This window comes from Nyctereutes procyonoides, unplaced genomic scaffold (genome assembly GCF_905146905.1).
Source record: "Nyctereutes procyonoides isolate TBG_1078 unplaced genomic scaffold, NYPRO_anot_genome, whole genome shotgun sequence".
Taxonomy (NCBI): Eukaryota; Metazoa; Chordata; class Mammalia; order Carnivora; family Canidae; genus Nyctereutes; species Nyctereutes procyonoides.
The window spans coordinates 14,191,787-14,210,100 of NW_026575041.1; the positions used below are offsets into that span (position 1 = coordinate 14,191,787).

Here is an 18,314-nt window from a genome sequence, read left to right on the forward strand (position 1 = left end):
GCCAGGTGGGCTTGTAGTTTGCAAAAGGACCTGGAGGGGGCGCCCATCTCTGGTGAATTATGGGGCAATGGGACCACTGGCCATTTGGTGATTAAAGGAGGAACCAAGGGGCATCCGGGTGGCTCAGTCTGTTAGGAGGCTGCCATCCGGTTCAGCAGGGAGCCTGCTTCTCCCTCTGTCTCCCTTTGCCGCTCCCCCTGCTTGTGCTCTCTCTCTCTCTCTCTCTCAAGTGAATAAATAAAATCTTAAAAAAAAAAAGAAAATAAAGGAGAATCAAGAAGAGCCAGCTAACTGACCCAGATGCTGGAGAATTTTCCCATCACAAAAAAGAAATGATAATTACGTGATGTGATAGAGGTGTTCGCTAACCCTGTGGTGATCATCATATTGTAATATATGTATCAAATCAACAGGTCGTATGCTGCAAATTTATATAATGTTATGTGTCAATTATATCTCAAAAGTAAAAAGTAGAAAACAAAGAGGGTGCTTCCCTAACTGCCAATAGCTAAGGAGTTTGAAAATGGGAGTTGATGGCTGATTCCTCCAGAGCCCCCCTTATGGTGAGGATGGGTAGGGCACTAACCCTGCCCCAGAACAAGCTGGAGAGAGTATGCTAGGTAGGATAGCTTCCAAAAGACCTCCCATTTCTCTTCCTTGACTACTGTATCAAGAAGGCTGGAGTCTGTTGGACTGTCTTTCATGTAAAGTAACAGAGAGAGTAGCCAAATTAGAGGGTGGGTTCTGGAGTTAGACCACCTCGGTTCACAGCTTGGCTCCACCATTAACCAGAGGCATGACCTTGGACAAGCTCCCTAACCTTTCTGTGCCTCAGTTTCCTCATCTGTAAATTGTGCATTCATTCAACAAGTGTTTATTGAAAGTCCACAGCACGTTCAGCACTGTTCTGGGTGCTTGAGATGTAGCAGTGAAGAGAAGAGTCAAAGATCCCTCCCTGCAACTTCTATTTTAATGGGACAAGACAATAATTATCTACTTAATAGGACCATTGTATTAAATGACTCAATGTATGTGAATTGCTTTGTTATCTATAGGAGCCTAGGTTAGCTCAGCACTGAATTCACCACAGGGAGAAGGGTGGGGTCTTTCTTTCTTTCTTTCTTTCTTTCTTTCTTTCTTTCTTTCTTCTTTCTTTTTCTTTCTTTCTTTCTTTCTTTCTTTCTTTCTTTCTCTTCTTTCTTTCTTTCTTTCTTTCTTTCTTTCTTTCTTTCTTTCCTTTCTTTCTCTTCTTTCTTTCTTTCTCTCTCTCTCTCTCCCTCTTTCTTTCTTTCTTCTCTTTCTTTCTCTCTCTCTCTTTTGTGGACTGTTTTTGTTTTTAACACAAGGAACTATTTCTGGGGAAGAATTGCTGCTTAACTCATTATAAAAATTCATTATTTTTTCTAATCACAAAAGAGATGCTTGTGCACAAACAACCAAACATTATAGAAATGAATGACTTAGAAGGCAAAAATCCCTGGTAACCTCATCTTTTAACTATAGGCACTCTTAAGAACTTGGTGTATACATACCCAGATACTTTTTTCTTTATAGACCTTATCTTGACAAAGTCTTTTGTTTTTCAGAGTTTTTTTTCCCCCCTAGTTATCCAACTTTATTAAAAAACAATCTGGTTAAGCCTAATAAAATAAATATGATTGAATAAGAAGAAACTCATGTGTGTGTGTGTGTGTGTGTGTGTGAGAGAGAGAGAGAGAGAGAGAGGAGAGACAGAGAGAGAGAGAGACAGAGAGAATGAATAAGACACAGAGAAAAAGAGACAAAGAGAAAATGAGAGTAATGGACTATGCTATGGGATTGTTTGGAATTACTATATCTCCTCTGTCAAGGAATGATTGGGAGCTCCAGTCTTATCCATCCTTTCTTTCCCTTGAGAAATGCTCATGTCATCAGTAGCAGTTCAGAAAAATCTTTCCTGAGGAGTGCCTGGGTGGCTCAGTCGGTTAAGTGTCTGACTCTTGATTTCAGTTCAGGTCCTAATCTCAGGGTCCTGATCTCAGGTTCATGAGATCGAGCCCAGTGTCAGGCTCCCTGCTCAGCAGAGAGTCTGAGGGTTCTTTCCCTCTGCCTCCTCCCTCCCCATTCTCTCAAATAAATAAATCTTAAAAACAACAACAACAACAACAACAACAAAAACTTTTCTGATAAAACGCCTTGGTATCCCATTTCCTTTCTGGATAATCAGGCATAGGAATGGAAAGTCTCTGAAATGCCCACAGGCAGTACTTTTTGAAGACAAAGGTTTTTTGACGGTGACCTGCCCTAATACTCTCCTGGATTTCCAGAAGTCTGTTTTTCATTTTCAGAAGGCTGGTTAGTTCTTTTTTTTTTTTTTTTTTTCAGTGGGGGGTTCTTTTTCAAATTTGCCTGCTATTTTTTCCCACAATCTTGTGTACTTTCCTTGTTATTCTTGTGAAAAATCTCTTTAATATATCTAAGCAGAGCTGCCTTATAATCTTTCTGAGAATATTCCTTCTTCTGTGGTTCTAATTCTTCTTCTGGTTTTTCCTCAGTGTGGATTGTTTCCATGTGGATTACTGTGAATCACAAATTTATTTTCACTGGAGAATTGTTTTTCCCCTCGAGGAATTCCACACAGCTTGGCTTGTGGGAGTGTCCTTACAGAGAAGTTTGACTTTGCCTTCTGCCAGGAAGGTTCTCCAGCCATATCACTGGCAGGGGACAATATTTTACAATCATTTCTTAACCACGTGTATATTACAAATGCAGACTCTAAACCCACATGTGGTGAAGACTTAGCGTTTTGGTTTCTTCCAAGAGACATTCTTTCCCCCGCGAAACCCCTTATTGTTTCCCTGGCTTGTGGAATAGAACCCGTTTCATCTTCTCTGAGGCTGTAGTAGCCACTGAAAGTTCCTAGTTTCCTGCAGGACTCTCAGCACCAACACCCTGCCTTGTACGACCCTGCTGCCTGGGTGTGGACCCGTCTTTAAGCCTGAATGATGAGGAGGACACAGTCATGAGAGTGGAGGGACATTTGAGCCTGGGGAAATAAGCATGAAGGCTCTGCATCTGGCTCTCACAAAATGACATGTGGAAGGAAAAGCAAGAAGGCCAGTGTGATGGGAGTTGAGGGAGCAAGGGAGCTGGTGGTGGCAGATGAAGCCTTCAAAGGATTCCTTCTGGCTCCGAGAGCAAAGAATGGGGTGGTGGTGGGGGAACGGGTGCTGGATGTGTAGCCTCTTAACAATTCAGTATCGGTAGGTTGATCTTGGAACAACTTAGTAATTTATTATCCTTGGGCAAGTTTCTGCTTCTCATTTTGGTATTAAGAAATGTTGTCCCCCAAAAGGATGTTGGGTTATGCAGTGGGACAGTGGTGCCCAGTAAACTATGCCTCCTGGTATTTTGATCCTGTGTCAGCTCCTCCCTTGGAATCTGGTAGGGATCTACGATTTGCTTTCACTAGTGGAATGTGGTGGAAATTTTATTGTGCCAGTCCCACTATGGTGTGAGCCTCAGGTATTTAGTGTAGGGTGGTGCGTGCTTGTGTGTGTACATACGCGTGTGTGTGTGACAGAGGACAGAGAGAGAGAGACTGAGAGAGAGAACTAGACATATAAAGGTGGAGAGACTCAAAGAGAACATTTTCCTGGAGCTAAAAAGCAGCCGATTTTTAAAAAGTCAGGTTTGTTATTTTTTTTTTTTTTAACTATCATTTGCCTTCTTCCTTTTCACTCCTCTCAGCACCTTAGGAGCCTCTATTTTGGGGTGGGGAGCTCCAGGGAAAGGGCAAGGTTCCCTTCCCGAGTCCATCAAAAGACTGATGCTGCTGCTGCTGACCTCAAACTCTGTCCAAGCATCCGACAGGGTAGGGCTCCAGGTGCAAGAGGAAAACAAACCATTCCCATCCATTCTACTGTAAGGAACCAAAATAAAAAAAAAAAAAAAGGAAGTGGAAATGGCAGGGAAGACTTGTGAGTCAGGCACTGTGCCTGGGTCTACATGGCAGAGAAAGAGCAGGAAGGACGGAATGACCATGTTGGCCATGTGGGCAGTAGCCTCGGTCTCAGCTCTGAGCAGCACGCACACACACGTATGTGGTAATTCCTTCTGCCCTGTGGGGTCCCCAGTGGCCAAGCTCCAGGACAGTAACAGAGCCATGGTGACTCTTTTTTTGGGCAAAACCACCTTAAGATATATGCCCGTTGGGAGACAGGGGCAAGGAGGTGGAGCTGCTCAGTAGCAGGATGTTTGGAAAAAAGACAAGGCAGTTCAAGGCAGGAGTCAAGGTTTCCCAAGGTTCTTTCTTAAAATACACTGTGTTTGGCTTTGGGGCTGCTGACTCACCCCTCCATTGGGGCATTCCATCTTGAGGCTATATATTCCCCAGAGTGCCTCATTTCCCACCTACAGTATCCACAGAAACATCTGCTTTAGCTTGTTAGAGAGTCAAAACAAGCAACTGTCAACCTATCATCATTTCCACTGGAGGACACATTCCTCTTGGCTGATGTGTGCCCTCCCCAGTCCCCCGACAGCCTGCCTGAGTGTGGCACTGGGAGCTGATTCTGATGATAAATGGAAGCATCTCTCACAACCTCGTTTATCTAACCTCCTCACACAAATAGCAAGACTTCTCTTTGGGGATTCGTGCAATAACTTCTGACTCATTAGATAAGTGGTAGGCCCTGGACCCACGAAGCAGAAAGCAGGCTCTCCAAACCCATTGCATCCCCTCCTCTTCCTCCGCAGATAACTCAGCGCTGTGGAAAGCAGTCTGTCCTTGGAGCCAGAGCACCCACGTTCCACCTGCGTCCTGCCACATGCTGGAGACCTGGGCCAGGGTCCTTAGCCTCTCAGGGGCCCAGTGTCCTCTTCCACAAAAATGAGTACAGTAATACCTATCCTGCCAGCCACGCGGGGATCTTGCGTGGTCTGAATGGAATCTCAGGGTGGGAAGGGATCTTAAAGAGTCTCTGATGCTTAAATTTCCTCCTGTCATAGAACCATTGACAACCTACACTTGAACTATTTCTGTGACAGAGAACTCATTCCTACAGAGAGTGTGGAGTGTTGTGAGACAACTCTGATTTATTTTGAGCTGAAAACGGCTTCCTTTGCCATTCTACCAATTGGTTCTTCTTCATGTGGCTATGTGGAAAGAGGGCAAGTCCCCTTCTGGAAGAACAGCTTTCAGATATCTGGAGGTGTACTGCACACCGATACAGACAGAGCAGTCCCAACTCCTGTCACCACCAGGCTAAGCTTTTGACTCTCTTCACTGTCATGGCTACTACTCTCCAAAGGCATGTCAGGCAATTTACGACCCTTAAAGTATCCTGTCTGTAACCGAATGTGGTGCTCAGGATGGTCTGAAAGTGGGGAGAATGAGCTGGGCCATTCGCCTCTCTTGTTCTAGACGCCATGGCTCTGTTAATGCAGCTGACCCTCAGCTGCCTTGGTGGTTATTTCTCAGTAGCAGCACCTCCTCTATGATCTCAGCTGTGGACACCTAACTTTCTGATTACCACCTCTTCTCTGTCCAGCTCATTTTCTCTTTACCCAACTCAATAATTCTTAAGCTTCATTAGGACTTACCATCCCGATCTGCATGTCACTGACCTCTAATTCCCCACAATGTCCTCATGTCCCTTCTTACTCAGCATAGATCCCAGGACACATCATCATAACCATCCCCTTGAAGATACTCGCAGTTCTTTTCTCTTTTTCTCTCTTGCCTCTCAGAATCCCAGCCCGGGTTAAATTCTAATCTCTGCCTCTTCCTGTCCTGCATTCTGACAGTTGACACTGGGTTGAGAAAAACACAGAAATAGGTTAAATTCATGACCAGTGATCTGCGGGGGTGCCCACGGGGCTGTCCAGCAACCATCCTCTAGCACCGTCATTTGGACATTGCAGGTCTTACCTCCTCCAGCCCTAAACCTCCAGCACTGTCCTCACTCAGAAGGCCTCCTGCCCCTCCCACCTCATGTGCCCACCTGCCTGCACCTGTCCCCAGTGCTTGGCCCTCTCCCTGTCCCTGCGGCCCAGCCTCTGTGTTCATATCTAAGGCTAAGCCCTCTCATTTACTCTGGAACTTTAGCTCCCCCTCCCCCATACTCCCTTACGAATTTCTTTTCTATAGGATCCTTCCCATCCTGTGTAAGTACAATATGATTTTCTTTCATCTTAAAAAATAAAACAAAAACAAACAAACAAAAAAACCCCCACGATGATGATTAAAAGCTTGCTTCTCATTGCTGGATAGGGAAATCAGATGAGGGGACTTAGAAGCTCAGCAACCTGCTCCATGACATCACAGAGGTAGAGGCGGTGGGGTCAAGAGTCAAGTCCAGTTTTCCTGCACCCCCAAAGCCATGGAGGCCAGAGCAGCGCTCCTCCAGCCCACTGCTTTGGTCAGAATGGCTGCGCCCAGGCAAGGGAGGACTTTGCCAAGGATACCCAGGCCAGCCCTGCCAGGACCTGGGCACTCTCGGGATAGCAAGAAAGGCTGGAGGTTTTCAAGTGACTAGTGGACCTGCTGGGTCTGGAGGAGTCTGCTGAGCTGTTGAAACTCTGTCTTGACTAACTTGCCCATCACACTACATGTGGGTGGAGGCTGTTTCCAGAACTCTGTCCCAGTACCACGCCAGACACAGCAGGGTGTGCGGGTGGCTGTGATGGCAGACAGATGGGGCAGTGAGGAGGGCAGAAGCTGCCCATATCACACACCCCAGCACACAGATGGCACCTCATAAATCTTGCAGGCCCACAGCCTGTATGGCCTGCTCTTGTGGCTCATTAGTGCTGCTCAGTCCTCAGATACAGGTGGAAAATGACAGCTGACATGACAAGCTGCCTTCCAAAGTCACCACTCACAACATCCCCATTGATGCGGAGAGCTCAAAACAGCTCAGCCAAGGAGGTTTTCTTCCTGGGACCTCAGACACTTAACTGTCTCCCAGTCACAGGCCTTCTGTCATCAACCCTCTTCTCTGTCCTCCCTGCTCCCAAAGATTCTCCCATGGAACAAACCCATTGGCTTTGTGTCTTCCAAATACATGGATGGGGTCAAGCTACAATTTTCAGACCATGCGGAAAAGCATGCATCTCCTGCCTCTTGTTGAAACCAGTGCTGACTTGAGTCATACCATGTCTTAAGAGTCCTCTTTCAAAAGGAACAGGCTGACCCACTTACTTGTCTGTCACAGCCTGCATGAACTCGTCCAGTAGGTCATCGTACTCCTTCCCACGCACGCGCTGGTGTTTCAGCCCAATGTACAGAGGGTCTCTGAGCAGCTCCTGGAACAGACAGCATCGTTGCTCAACAGTCCTGGGTTAGCAGGAAGGACCAGAGAGAGGAGGCCAGAGGGAGACCTCAGTAAGAAGAGCCCAGGCCACACTGTCTCTCAAGAACAACAAAAAAAAGATGGGCAGATTTTGACAGGTGGGCTGGGCCTTCGGGTAGAGAAGTCAGCACAAGGAAGGCCTCGGGGCCAGAAGCAGAAGGAGGAAGTACCTGGCCTATTTAGGAAATAGGAAGGAATTCCATGCGTGAGGGTCTCCAGGAGTTATCTATCTTTGTGTCTGTGTCACCAAAACTCTGAGCTCTGGGTTATGTGGTTATGGTTATGGTTATGCTCGTAAGCATCTGGGTTATCCTCATCTCTATGTGAGCTGCAGGATGCAGAGGTAAGGACCCCACAGCCCCACCTTGAGGGGCTTCCGTTCGAGTCTGACCCCCATCCCTGACCAGCCGTGTGACCTCGGGCAAATCACAGGACCCCTGGGACTTGTCTTCTCATTTGTCAAATGGGGATGAAATGTCAGCTGCACGGGGTGCTTGGGATGATTAAATGAAATAATATATGTACAAGAGCTTTGTGAATTTTAATACACGCTATGAAGTAGTGGCAGCAGCTTTAACCCGCGTGGCGCATCCTGTGTGCCGCATACTAAGGACTGTTCTAAGGACCAGAATGTCTCCCCTCAGAGGTGGGACAGCCATGGAGGTGTGTGGCTTGGGACTCTCGTAAGAGAACCTGCTGAGGGCGGGGAGGTGGGAGGACAGCCTCAGCTGCCTTGCTGTCCCTGGGCTGCTCCTGGCCCTGGCTGCCACGGTGGGGCCGGGCGCCCTTCCGCAGGGAACCTTCGCTGAGGCCTGCCGTCAACCCGCCTGAGGCTCTCCCAGGACCGCACTGCGGCCTGGGCTCTTCTTACTGAGGTCTCCCTCCGGCCTCCTCTCCTTTCACAGGTGTCACACCTGCACAGGAGTCTGAGGGCCCCACCCACCCGCCACCTCCTCCTCCTCCTCCCCCCTTCATTCTCCATGGGTGTCCCCTGATAAAACTTTCACACCTCTGTCTTCTAGAGGGCCTGACCAGACACAGAGGCAGGTCTTGTTATTTCCTCCATTTGACAAATGAGGCAGCGGGACACAGAGAGGTAAAATGAGCCCCCTGGACCTTGGGCCAGTAGGTGGAAGGGTCAGGAGTCACACCCCAGCTGCCTGGCTCCAGCGCTCACCACGGTCTTCACACACAGCCATACCACCTGGGCGGCTCTTTGCACATTAACCAGAACTGTCTTAGTTTTTTGTTGAAGACACCGCTGTCAATCCATACTGTCTTGACGGTGCTACAGAGGTGGTTGTGCAAAGGTGTAGGGGATAGCAAAGGATAGGCAGCATCATCCTTCTAAACTCTCACCCCCCAGTGCGGAGTCCACATAATCTGAGGTGGGCTTACTGGCAGCAAAAAGGTGGGCCCTGCCCTTAGTTTCTCACTCCCTTCACCCCTGGATCATACCTCCCTGAGATAGGTTAGGATGCTGCTCTGGCAGGTGTATGTGTTTGCGAGACTGAAGGATGGCGGTGGGCACATCAGTGCCCACTCTTCTCGTGCCACCTCCAAAGTGACCCTCTGAAAGCCACTTAGAGGCAGCAGACATCCAGCCAAGGGCAAAGCATAAAATAAATGTGATGACTTGATGGAAAGCTAGGCGGTTATTAATATAGGTGGTTTTTAAGACTATGCAGCCACCTGGACCAATGTGCATGAGACTATTTAAAGTGAAAAAAGGGCAGATTCAGAATTGCACAGATGTGATTTCAACTCTCAGAAACACACACATACAGCCCAGAAGGCACACACAGAAATGATAGAAACAGTGGAACTCCTGGCACCTGCAGAAAACATTCATGTTTTTAGTTTGTATAGGGACTTACGAGGTTCACAGTGAGTTGTCACTTGTAATGCTGCCAAGTGACAGATTTGAATCACTGGTACCCCAGGAAGCAAAAAGTGAATTTCTCAGTGCTGCATCTGCGGTCTCTGGGGCAAATCCAATTCTCCAGTAATACTGCAGAATTTTAGGGTTTTCCAAAAATTTCTCAGTATACCTGGGTCAACCATAAAGAGGTACAACTGAGATAGAAGGGTGGCTATGAAAGCTTTAAAACATTCTTATGTTTTGCTATTATATTAAAACATTTTATGCCCGAATTATTTCATAACTAAGTACACACCCAGAAATTGGAAAGAAAGTTTCTCTAACAGAGCTGGCACTAAAAAAGAGCTTCTTCTATTTGTATAGAACTTTCAAATAGGGGCAACCTGGGTGGCTCAGCGGTTGAGCTCGGGTTGTGATCCCGGAGTCCTGGGATCGAGTCCCACATCAGGCTCCCCAAAAGGAGCCTGCTTCTCCCTCTGCCTGTGTCTCTGCCTCTCTCTCTGTGTCTCTCATGAATAAATAAATAAAATCTTAAAAAAAAACTTTCAAATAATTCACTCCTGAATCAAAAGTAATTTGATCCCTCTATCTTACATATTCTCATCCCCATTTTATAGATGGGGAAGGTGGAGTTCAAAGGTTTATGGACGTTGCCCAAGCTTACGCAGCCAGGAAGAGGCTAAGCTCAAACTGAGCCTGGCTTTGACTGGATCTCATGACACTGCCCCTTCCCCCCAGTATTCCATATTGTGGGGGCCAGGTGACCTGGGGGTGGCCCCTCATGCTCTGCTTAGTCCTCTGGAGGATTTGGGTAGTGGCCGGGAAGGTGGGGGGTATCTGTGATCCTCCAGATGAGGCTGGGGTGGGGGAGGCAGTGACAGACAGAATGGCAGCTGGAGTCCCCATCCCCGGCCAATTGGACCTCCTCCGGCAGGAGGGTAAATGGCTTCTCCTAAACAGCACAGGGTAGAGCACTCATGGCTGTCTTGGCACAACATGTAGCTAGAAGTCCACGTTCTGCCCTCTGTCCTGCTGAGGGACGAGCCTGTAAGAATGGCTGCCAGCAAGTTGTGGGACGGTTACCTGGCCTGGACTCTCCTTGCAGCCTTCCTCTATTCTTGACTCCCTTACATAAATGTCTAGTTTTTAGTAGGTAGTATTGCCAGATAAAATATAGAATGCCTGGTTAAATTTGAATTTCAGATAGGCAATACATTTTTTTAAACCTAAATATGTCCCAAGTTTTGCATGGAACATATGCAAAAATACAATTAGTTATTTATCTGAAATTTAAATTAAACTGGCATCCTGTATTTTGCTTTGCTAAATCTGGTCACCGTGTCAGGAGAGGTGGGAGGAGCCCTGGAGGCTGGCAGGCAGCGTCCTGCAGAGGCGAGAGCACTGCCCAGCTCTGGCTGGGTGGGCCTCAGTCTGGGACTGGCTTTAGAACCAGAAGGGGGTTGGGGCCTTGCAAATGGGCAGGCCTGGGTTTGAATTTAGGCTCTGTCACTTAGGTCTGTGACTTTTTTTTTTTTTTTTTTTGGAGACACAATGTCAGGGAAAACAACATGGTTTCCTCCTCTTCGCTGAGTCCCAGATTTAAGCTGGAAGAGACAAACCTCCTGCTTCAGAAAAATATTTATCTTGTGTAGCAACGGACACACTAAAAGGTTCTTCAGGGAACAGCTGGGGGTCTGGGTCATGGGGGTTCCTGCTGTGGACACAGCACACTTTCCCCTCCCAGGGTGGTAGGCATGCCTACCACACATATCCCTGGGTGCTCAGTTAAGCCCAGGGGTGAGCTACAAAGATCCTAGGAAGGGCACCCTTGCAGGTCAGGTGCACATGGAGAACGAGTGTGTCTGACAGCACCACACGGTGACTGCTGGTTGTTCAGCAGTTGCAGTCATGATGCTCTTGCCAGGTGGGAGTAGCCCTTCAGCACTCAGATCTGCTGGTGACCTCACACTTCCCTAGGAGTCCAGGAGCACCACCAAGGTGCTGTCTGCAGCCCTGTGGATAGTCTGTTCCCATGTCTCCCCAAGAAGTTATCCCCCCCATTAAAAGCCACTGAGACTCAAGACTTCTGCCAGGAGAAGATTTCTAAGGCTCAGAGGCCATTTGAAAGCTAAGCCCTGGGGTTGCCCTACAGGACCTGTAATGTGGAGCGGCATGCGCACTGGGCTTGGAATGAAACCTGGGGAAGAAGCCATTTCTGCCCTGCACCCCCTTTCCTGGGTGAAACGAGAGATCTGAATGAGCTGTACATTTGACCCTTGAATAACAGGTTTGAACGGTAGTGGTCCACTTACATGTGGATTTTTTTCGATAAATACAGTACAGTGTTGTACATGTATCTTCTCTTGTGATTTCCTTAATAGCACTTTCTTTCCTCTAGCTTATTTTATTGGAAGGATACAGTGTATGATACACATACACAATATGTGTTAATCGACTCTATGTGATTGGCAAGGCTTCCAGTCAATTGTAGGCTATTAGTAGTTAAGTGTTTGGAGACTGAAAAGTTGTGCATGGATTTTCAACTGTGTGGCGGTCAGCACTGCTCACTCCCAGGTTGTTCAAGGGTCAACTATAGTTCAGGTCCCTTCTAACAGGGATAGTCAGTGATGCTGTCTCTGGCTGCATGTGGATGAAACGAGAGAAACAAACCAATCCCCACACACCATGATGAGGCCCCCAGCAGGTGGGCCTCTCTGCAGGAGGTGGAAGGGGTCCCCTGGCTTTGTCCCTTTGGAACTTAATCATGGGATGTCCCTCTTCATGGGATCGCTGCCCGACATATTCATTCTTCCAAACCTCCTTGGGGTCGGCAGGTAAAAGTGACTCAGAGTTTGAGGGCTGTCAACAGCAGATGTTTTCCTTTAACAGGAAATGTTGAAGGGTGTTTTCCTTGACTTATTAAAGCTCCTGTTGCCTCAGGAGTTTTCACAGAGACACACATGCAGACAGTCTGGTTATCCTGATACTACAGCTCCTCAAACAGCATCCTCCCTGCACTGACATGTAGATGGAAGTTGCAAGGTTAAGCCTCTCTCTCCTATTGCTCTGACTTGCTCTAGGGGAGAGATGTGCCCTCAAGACTTCTGGGGAGGAGGGAATCTTATGAATTTACTTATTATTATTACTATTTTTTAAAGAACCGTAGTGTGGAAGATCACATAGTAAATGCATTTGGAAAGGGCAAAACCACCGTCTTCCCAATGCTGGCCACTTTGTAACTTTGGATTTTTGTGCCTTGAATTTTGTGAAGAGGGTCTGGTGGGAGTTTGCCTTCCTCTGGGGCGAGAGGACCATGCATATAGCATCAACAACCCCTGGGCCTGGGCCTGAGTGTCCGTGGGACCCTGACTGCATGAAAAAGCTCCTTTCCCATTCTGCATTACCCAGTCTACACCGCAAATCTACACCCCTTGAAGCAGTGCGCCATGGTGGACAAGGCAGGTCTGAAGCCAGAGAGACCAGGTTCAAACCCTGACTCTGACCCTTAGCCTATGGGACCTGAGGTGAGCAGTTCACACGTGTCGGTCTTAGGTTCGTCTACAATCCAGGGGACAGCAACATCTACACAGCTGGGGTGAGAATGACATGAGAGTGAAATCCTCGAGCTGTGCCTGGCACATGGCAGTACTGGCGCTGGTCTTACCGCCCTGGGTGGGAACCGCTCTCTCTCCCCCCCATGGTGTGCACCTGCTCTCACCAGGTGTATCCTCCTCTCAGTTGGGGAATACTCTGGTCCCTCCTGCCAAGAGAGGGCAGATCCAGCGGAAGCTCTCTCCCTCCCACGCCCAGCAGGGAGAAGTGATTCAGAGGCCTAAAGCTCTAAGTGGAGAAGCAGACACTCGGAGGAGAAGGAACACATTAGCCATTAAAATGATCAATTAGGTGACAGGGTTGAAGCACTGACAACTAGAATATTCCACCCATGCCCTGGCTCTCATTTATCTCCCTCATGCCTAGCAGAGAGCCTGACACATACTAAACATTCAATAAACTTTTGCTAAGTAAGTAGGGAGAAAATGTTCATAAAATAACATTCATTGAAAAAATGAGAACAAAATTACAGGCACATTATTACTCCGTCTATGTTTTTGCATAGATGAATATTGGAAAGGAACATGGATGTAGCACTGTGGGATACATGCCATTTCTCTTTCCTTTTAAGATTTTGAATAATGTGTTAAGGTTACTTTAGTAAGAAACATTCTAAAAATCAAGCAATGACCTTGGCTTCTAAAGCAGTGGGCAACCCAAGCAGGCAGATGTGGTGTGGGCAGAGGAGGGCAGACACAGGTTAGGATCCCTCCCCGCCACTCCTAGCAGATCATTTGGGGCAAATTAATTTCTCTGTGCTGTCAAGCTTCAGCACGGTGGTCTGTGAAAAGTGCTTGACCATGGTTTACTCAGGGTTTCTCACTATCTCTTCTGGGGGGATTATTACAAGTTGGGGACAACTCTAAATTTCAGCATATCATTGCAGGGCGTCGGACCTTCAATGACACAGGATCTTACGCATCTCCTAGAGGCAACCAGCACCCTTTCAGGGGATATAGTGCCGTTATGATCAGACTCAGTCTTGGTCAGAGCCAGCTTTTAGGAGACAGTGAGTAAAAGTCTCAATTAAATCCAGTTGGAACATAGCAGGAGGAATTGGGTGGAAAGGACAACCAAACAAAGTTCACTACACTCTACACTCATCCAAGGCTGCATGATTCCACGCATGTTGAGACTAAAGGACAATTTCTGCAAAAGCTAGGCATTTGGGCTAGGAAAGAGAACCACAGCGTGGAGCAGACCTTGAAGACTGGTCTTGTTGAGCAACTATAGGACTTGTGCTACCATCCTGCGTCCTGTCTCCTAGGCTGGATGGGAGGCATATGCAGAAGAGCTTCAGAGGCACAACACTCAAAAACCTTCTGTTCCAGTTCCTCGTTGAACTAGAGGGGGATCTAGTCTGAATAGGCACAGGGACTCAGCTGGCTGCCCGCGGTGCTGGGACCAGGGTCCCCGCTTCCCAGGCTAGTACTTCTTCCACTTCCCTGGTCTTGCCTTATCCCACACCCATGATTTCCCAGCTCTTAAGCCAGGTCTGCCTGGCTGTCTTCTCATTCGATTGCATCTGTGGCTGAAGCCTGAATAAGCACCATTCCTCGCTAGGAGCCCCGTTTTCTCGTTTAGAAATGGGAATGTATCATGTCCAGGGAAGAGGAAGGCCAGGCAAAGACTCATGGCAAGTATTTTAAAAATCACTGCAGAATGCGAATAAGATAACTTTTTCGGCAATATGAATCAAGAATCTAAAAAATGACCATTCCCTTTGCCTTAACATTTCTGTTTGTAGGAAATCACCTTAAGTAGATAATCACACATGGACACAAAGACTTATCTGCAAAAATGGGCTCAGGGTAAAACTTATATTTGCAAAAATACTAGAAACAACATGAGTGTCCAGCTGTGGGAGGTTTCCTCTGTAAACTGTGACACACTAGGCAGCTAGTAAAGTGACATTGTGCAATAACGGCTAATGACCTGAGAGAAAACTCACCATATATAGTTAAGTTTTAAAAAGCAGGATATAAAACTATATATTCATCATAAGCCCAATTTTGCTTTTATAAATGATTTAGGGGAAAAAGGCTGGAAGGAAATATATCAAAATGTAAAGCCTAATTAGTACTGGTTGTGTGACTGATATTTTATTTTTAACACTTCGCTGATTCTCAATTTTCCCCCCAACTTTTAAAAGATGAATTTGCACCAACTTTAAACTCAGAGATGCATGTCATGAAGAAAGAATCCTTGGGTAGTTTTTTGTCTTCCCTCTCACAGGGACCCAGAGCAGAACCTATAGACAGAAACCCTGGTGTCCCCGGGTGGTACCCAGAGCAGTCACACTCTTGCCTGTGGTTTGAGCTCCTTAAATCCCAAGCCATCTGGAATCTGCTGGTGGATCTCACCAACAGTTTGGGGCTCGTTCTGTCCCTGGGCTTATAGGACATGCATCTGCCTGATTCAGATATTTCAGCCTCTGGCTCTTGGTGCTTTGGGTTTTAATTCTTTCATTGTGGCAGCCTGCCTCTACAATGCTGAAAAAATACCACCTGGCAGTCACTCCTGCTGGCATCAAGGGACCTTCTTCACTGATGAATTGGAGAGAAGTTTCAGAGGGCAGTCATGGCATGCGGAAGCAAACAAGGCCCAAGCTGGGGTCATGGAGGGTGCAGAGAGCATTGAGGAGAAAGGGGAGCACAGAGACCCAGTGGCTGGGGGAAGGGACCGGGTTAGGCAGTCAAGGAGGAGAAAGATCTCCCTGTCATAGCCGTGCAGGGGAAGAGCCCTGGAGAAGGAGACCCAGGAAAGCAATGGCTCAATGCTGTATAGTTATAACTGCCCCTTGAAGGTGCCCCCCACCCCACTCCAGCAGTCACCTTCTGGCCCCAGGGACCCGGGCCCAGGCAGTGCATTACCTCGTTGTTGGTGCCGACATCCAGCAGGACGGGGAGGCATTGCTGCGGGCTGACCCCTCCACATGCCGTGTACAGGGCCAGCTTGCCCACGGGGATGCCCATGCCGTAGCAGCCCAGGTCTCCCAGGCCCAGGATGCGCTCCCCATCGGTTACCACCACGGCCTGGAAACAATCGGGGAAGCGCTTCTTGTGACAAAGTGCTCATGTTAGCCACCATCCCACATCAGCACTGACAACTGGATGCCCACCTTCTCTGCTGGGGAACGAAACTGCTAATTTGGGGAAAGGCCAAGGGATTTATTCAATTGCAGGTGACAGTCCTTCTCTCTGTCCCCATCCTGGCAGGCTGGTGAGAAGCCCCACTGAGCTGAGCTGACATCTTGCCCTGTGTTCTGAGGTTTGGGAGGAGGGGCAGCAGAAACAGCTGGAGGGAAACCACAGCTGGTCACTCTCCCTAGAAGAAACTAAGCAGATATTCTCAGCTCAAGATCTGGGCGTGGGGATGGAAGGATGTAATGAAAGGGGACAATGCAGAACAAGTGTTCATGCTGCTGCCACAAGCCCCGGGTTTAGAGGCCGGTGGAAGTGCTCTCAGAACTGCTCTTGGGGTATAATGAGTCCGAACTGCAAAGGGCAGGGCTTCTGTGACTGCTGGTGTTGCTACTTCACATGAACCCAGGAGGGCTCTCAGCTGTACTGGGGTTACCTTTGTGCTTTGGAAAATAATCACTGTAGTCATATACTATGTGCTAGTTCGAGGCTTACTCACTGTTAATTAATAGATGCTGATGAAGCTGATGGTGATAGAAATTACTATGATTCTGATAGATGTTCATTTATTCATTTCCTTACTACATATTTATGAAGCACCTACTTTGCAGACACCCTGCCAGATCCTGGGAGGAGGAGCATCAGTTTGCTCATTTGTAGTAACAAGTATGTATGGATTCAGGCCATAAAACTAAAGGGCAAAAAAAAAAAAAAAAAAAAAGAGAGAGAGAGAGAGAGAGAGATGAAACATGTATATTTATAATTAACAACTCTGGGAGGAAAGTGAGTGCCACAGAACAGCCTGAGGGCAGCAGAGATGGAGAGAAGGGAGAGTTTACTTCCTGTAGGGTCACCCTTTGTAAGGGTGTCCACACCTCAGGCAGGAGAAAACTGTCCATAGGGGGTAGAGCTGGGGAGGAAGGCGCTTGATGCAGAAGGACATTTGGATGTAGGATAGAGGCGGGGAGGCTGTGGATTCTGTGTGGTGAACAAGGAGGTGCAGGTCACATGAAAGGAGGGAACAGAAAGTGCAGCAGGAGTCAGTGAAGGGTCTTGAAAGTCAGGGGACAGAGATCCCCTCCAGTGACAGTGAAGTTGTTTATAGGTCACCCCAACCTGCTCACCATCACTGCCTCCCTCCATCTCGAGTGAGTTAAGTTAGTAGGGCCATCCATCCCTCCATTGAAGCCTGCTTTTGACCAGGGCTTAGGACCAGCTCTGAGCTATGGACATCCTGGTGCTCCTGGGCATCACAGGGCTCAGTTCAGCCCATGCAGGTGCAATAGTAAGCTCTGGGGATAAAGGATGAAGACCCATTCTTGCCCTGGAAGGAAAAGTTTAGGATTCAGTACCCAAAGGTCCATGACATCTTATCATTTGTATTCTCTAGCTCTCTAAGGGCAAGAGCACACAAAGGCCGCTACTGACCTTTGGTAGAAATAGGTATAGAAATTTTTAAAAACACTCCTCTGCTGCTGGAAAGGTGACTTGGGGGATGGGGGAGGTGCAAGAGACCCAGGAGGATCATGATATTCCCCCTCAGATTGATCTGCTGCCTCTATGGAGAGTGTTCTCAACCCGCATGCCACCTGATTCTTCCCGCGGCCTTGGCAGGTAGGTGAGTCTGAGATTGTTATTCCCATCTCACAGGTGAGCAAACAGAAGCTCTAAGACCTTCATTCACGTTTTATATACATTTGTTAAGTATCAGCCAGATGCCATGCACTGGACTGGATGTTTCCACATCAGGTATCTTAGAAAGATTAGATGACTTACCAAAGTCACCTTGCTTGTGCACGTAGCAGGTCAGGATTCTAATCAGGCTTGTGGTTCCTGGCTCTGGGCTCCTTCTACCACCATTTCAGCTGGGTTAAAGCACCTATGCTCTCAGTCAAGTTCTTCCCTGCCTCTGTGGGGCCCTCCCCACAGTCCACCTCTGACTTCCCTCTGGCAGCTCTCCCTGCAGGAGCCTGTGGCTTCATGCTGCTCTGGGTGCCTAGACTCAGGGCATTTCTCTACCATCTCTCCTGATCAAAGCTTCCTTATTCTGATTCCCATTCTCTCAGAATTTCTCTCCTTCAAGGGGCAGTGAGTTAACCAGAGGAAGTCGGTTACTACTCCAGGTTGTTATCCCTACAATTCTGGGGCCTTTCCAGATGGTGATGGGGCTCTGCAGTGCTGCCCCTCCAGCCTGAACCATGCCCGGGGACTCTACTGCATGGAGTAGAGCGAATGTCTCCTTTGAGGGAATGTCTCTCTTCTGTCTGCCCTCTACTCTCCATCACACGGTGGTAGTGGTCCAGTTATTACAGCAGCTTCACAACCAGACTCATCTTTCTTCCT

The 18,314-nt window shown here is 47.9% G+C and overlaps 1 protein-coding gene across 2 annotated transcripts in view; it reads right to left on the bottom strand.

Annotated features, from left to right (window-relative positions):
• The window catches only part of ME3 (malic enzyme 3), a 192,446-nt gene that overhangs the window by 43,664 nt on the left and 130,468 nt on the right, over nucleotides 1-18,314 (bottom strand). For both annotated transcript variants that reach the window (XM_055320721.1, XM_055320722.1), the window contains 2 exons: nucleotides 15,702-15,863; nucleotides 7,184-7,287 (listed from right to left, as the gene is read on the bottom strand). In XM_055320721.1, coding sequence (XP_055176696.1) covers nucleotides 7,184-7,287; nucleotides 15,702-15,863 — 266 coding nt within the window. The remainder of the gene's footprint in view (nucleotides 1-7,183; nucleotides 7,288-15,701; nucleotides 15,864-18,314) is intronic.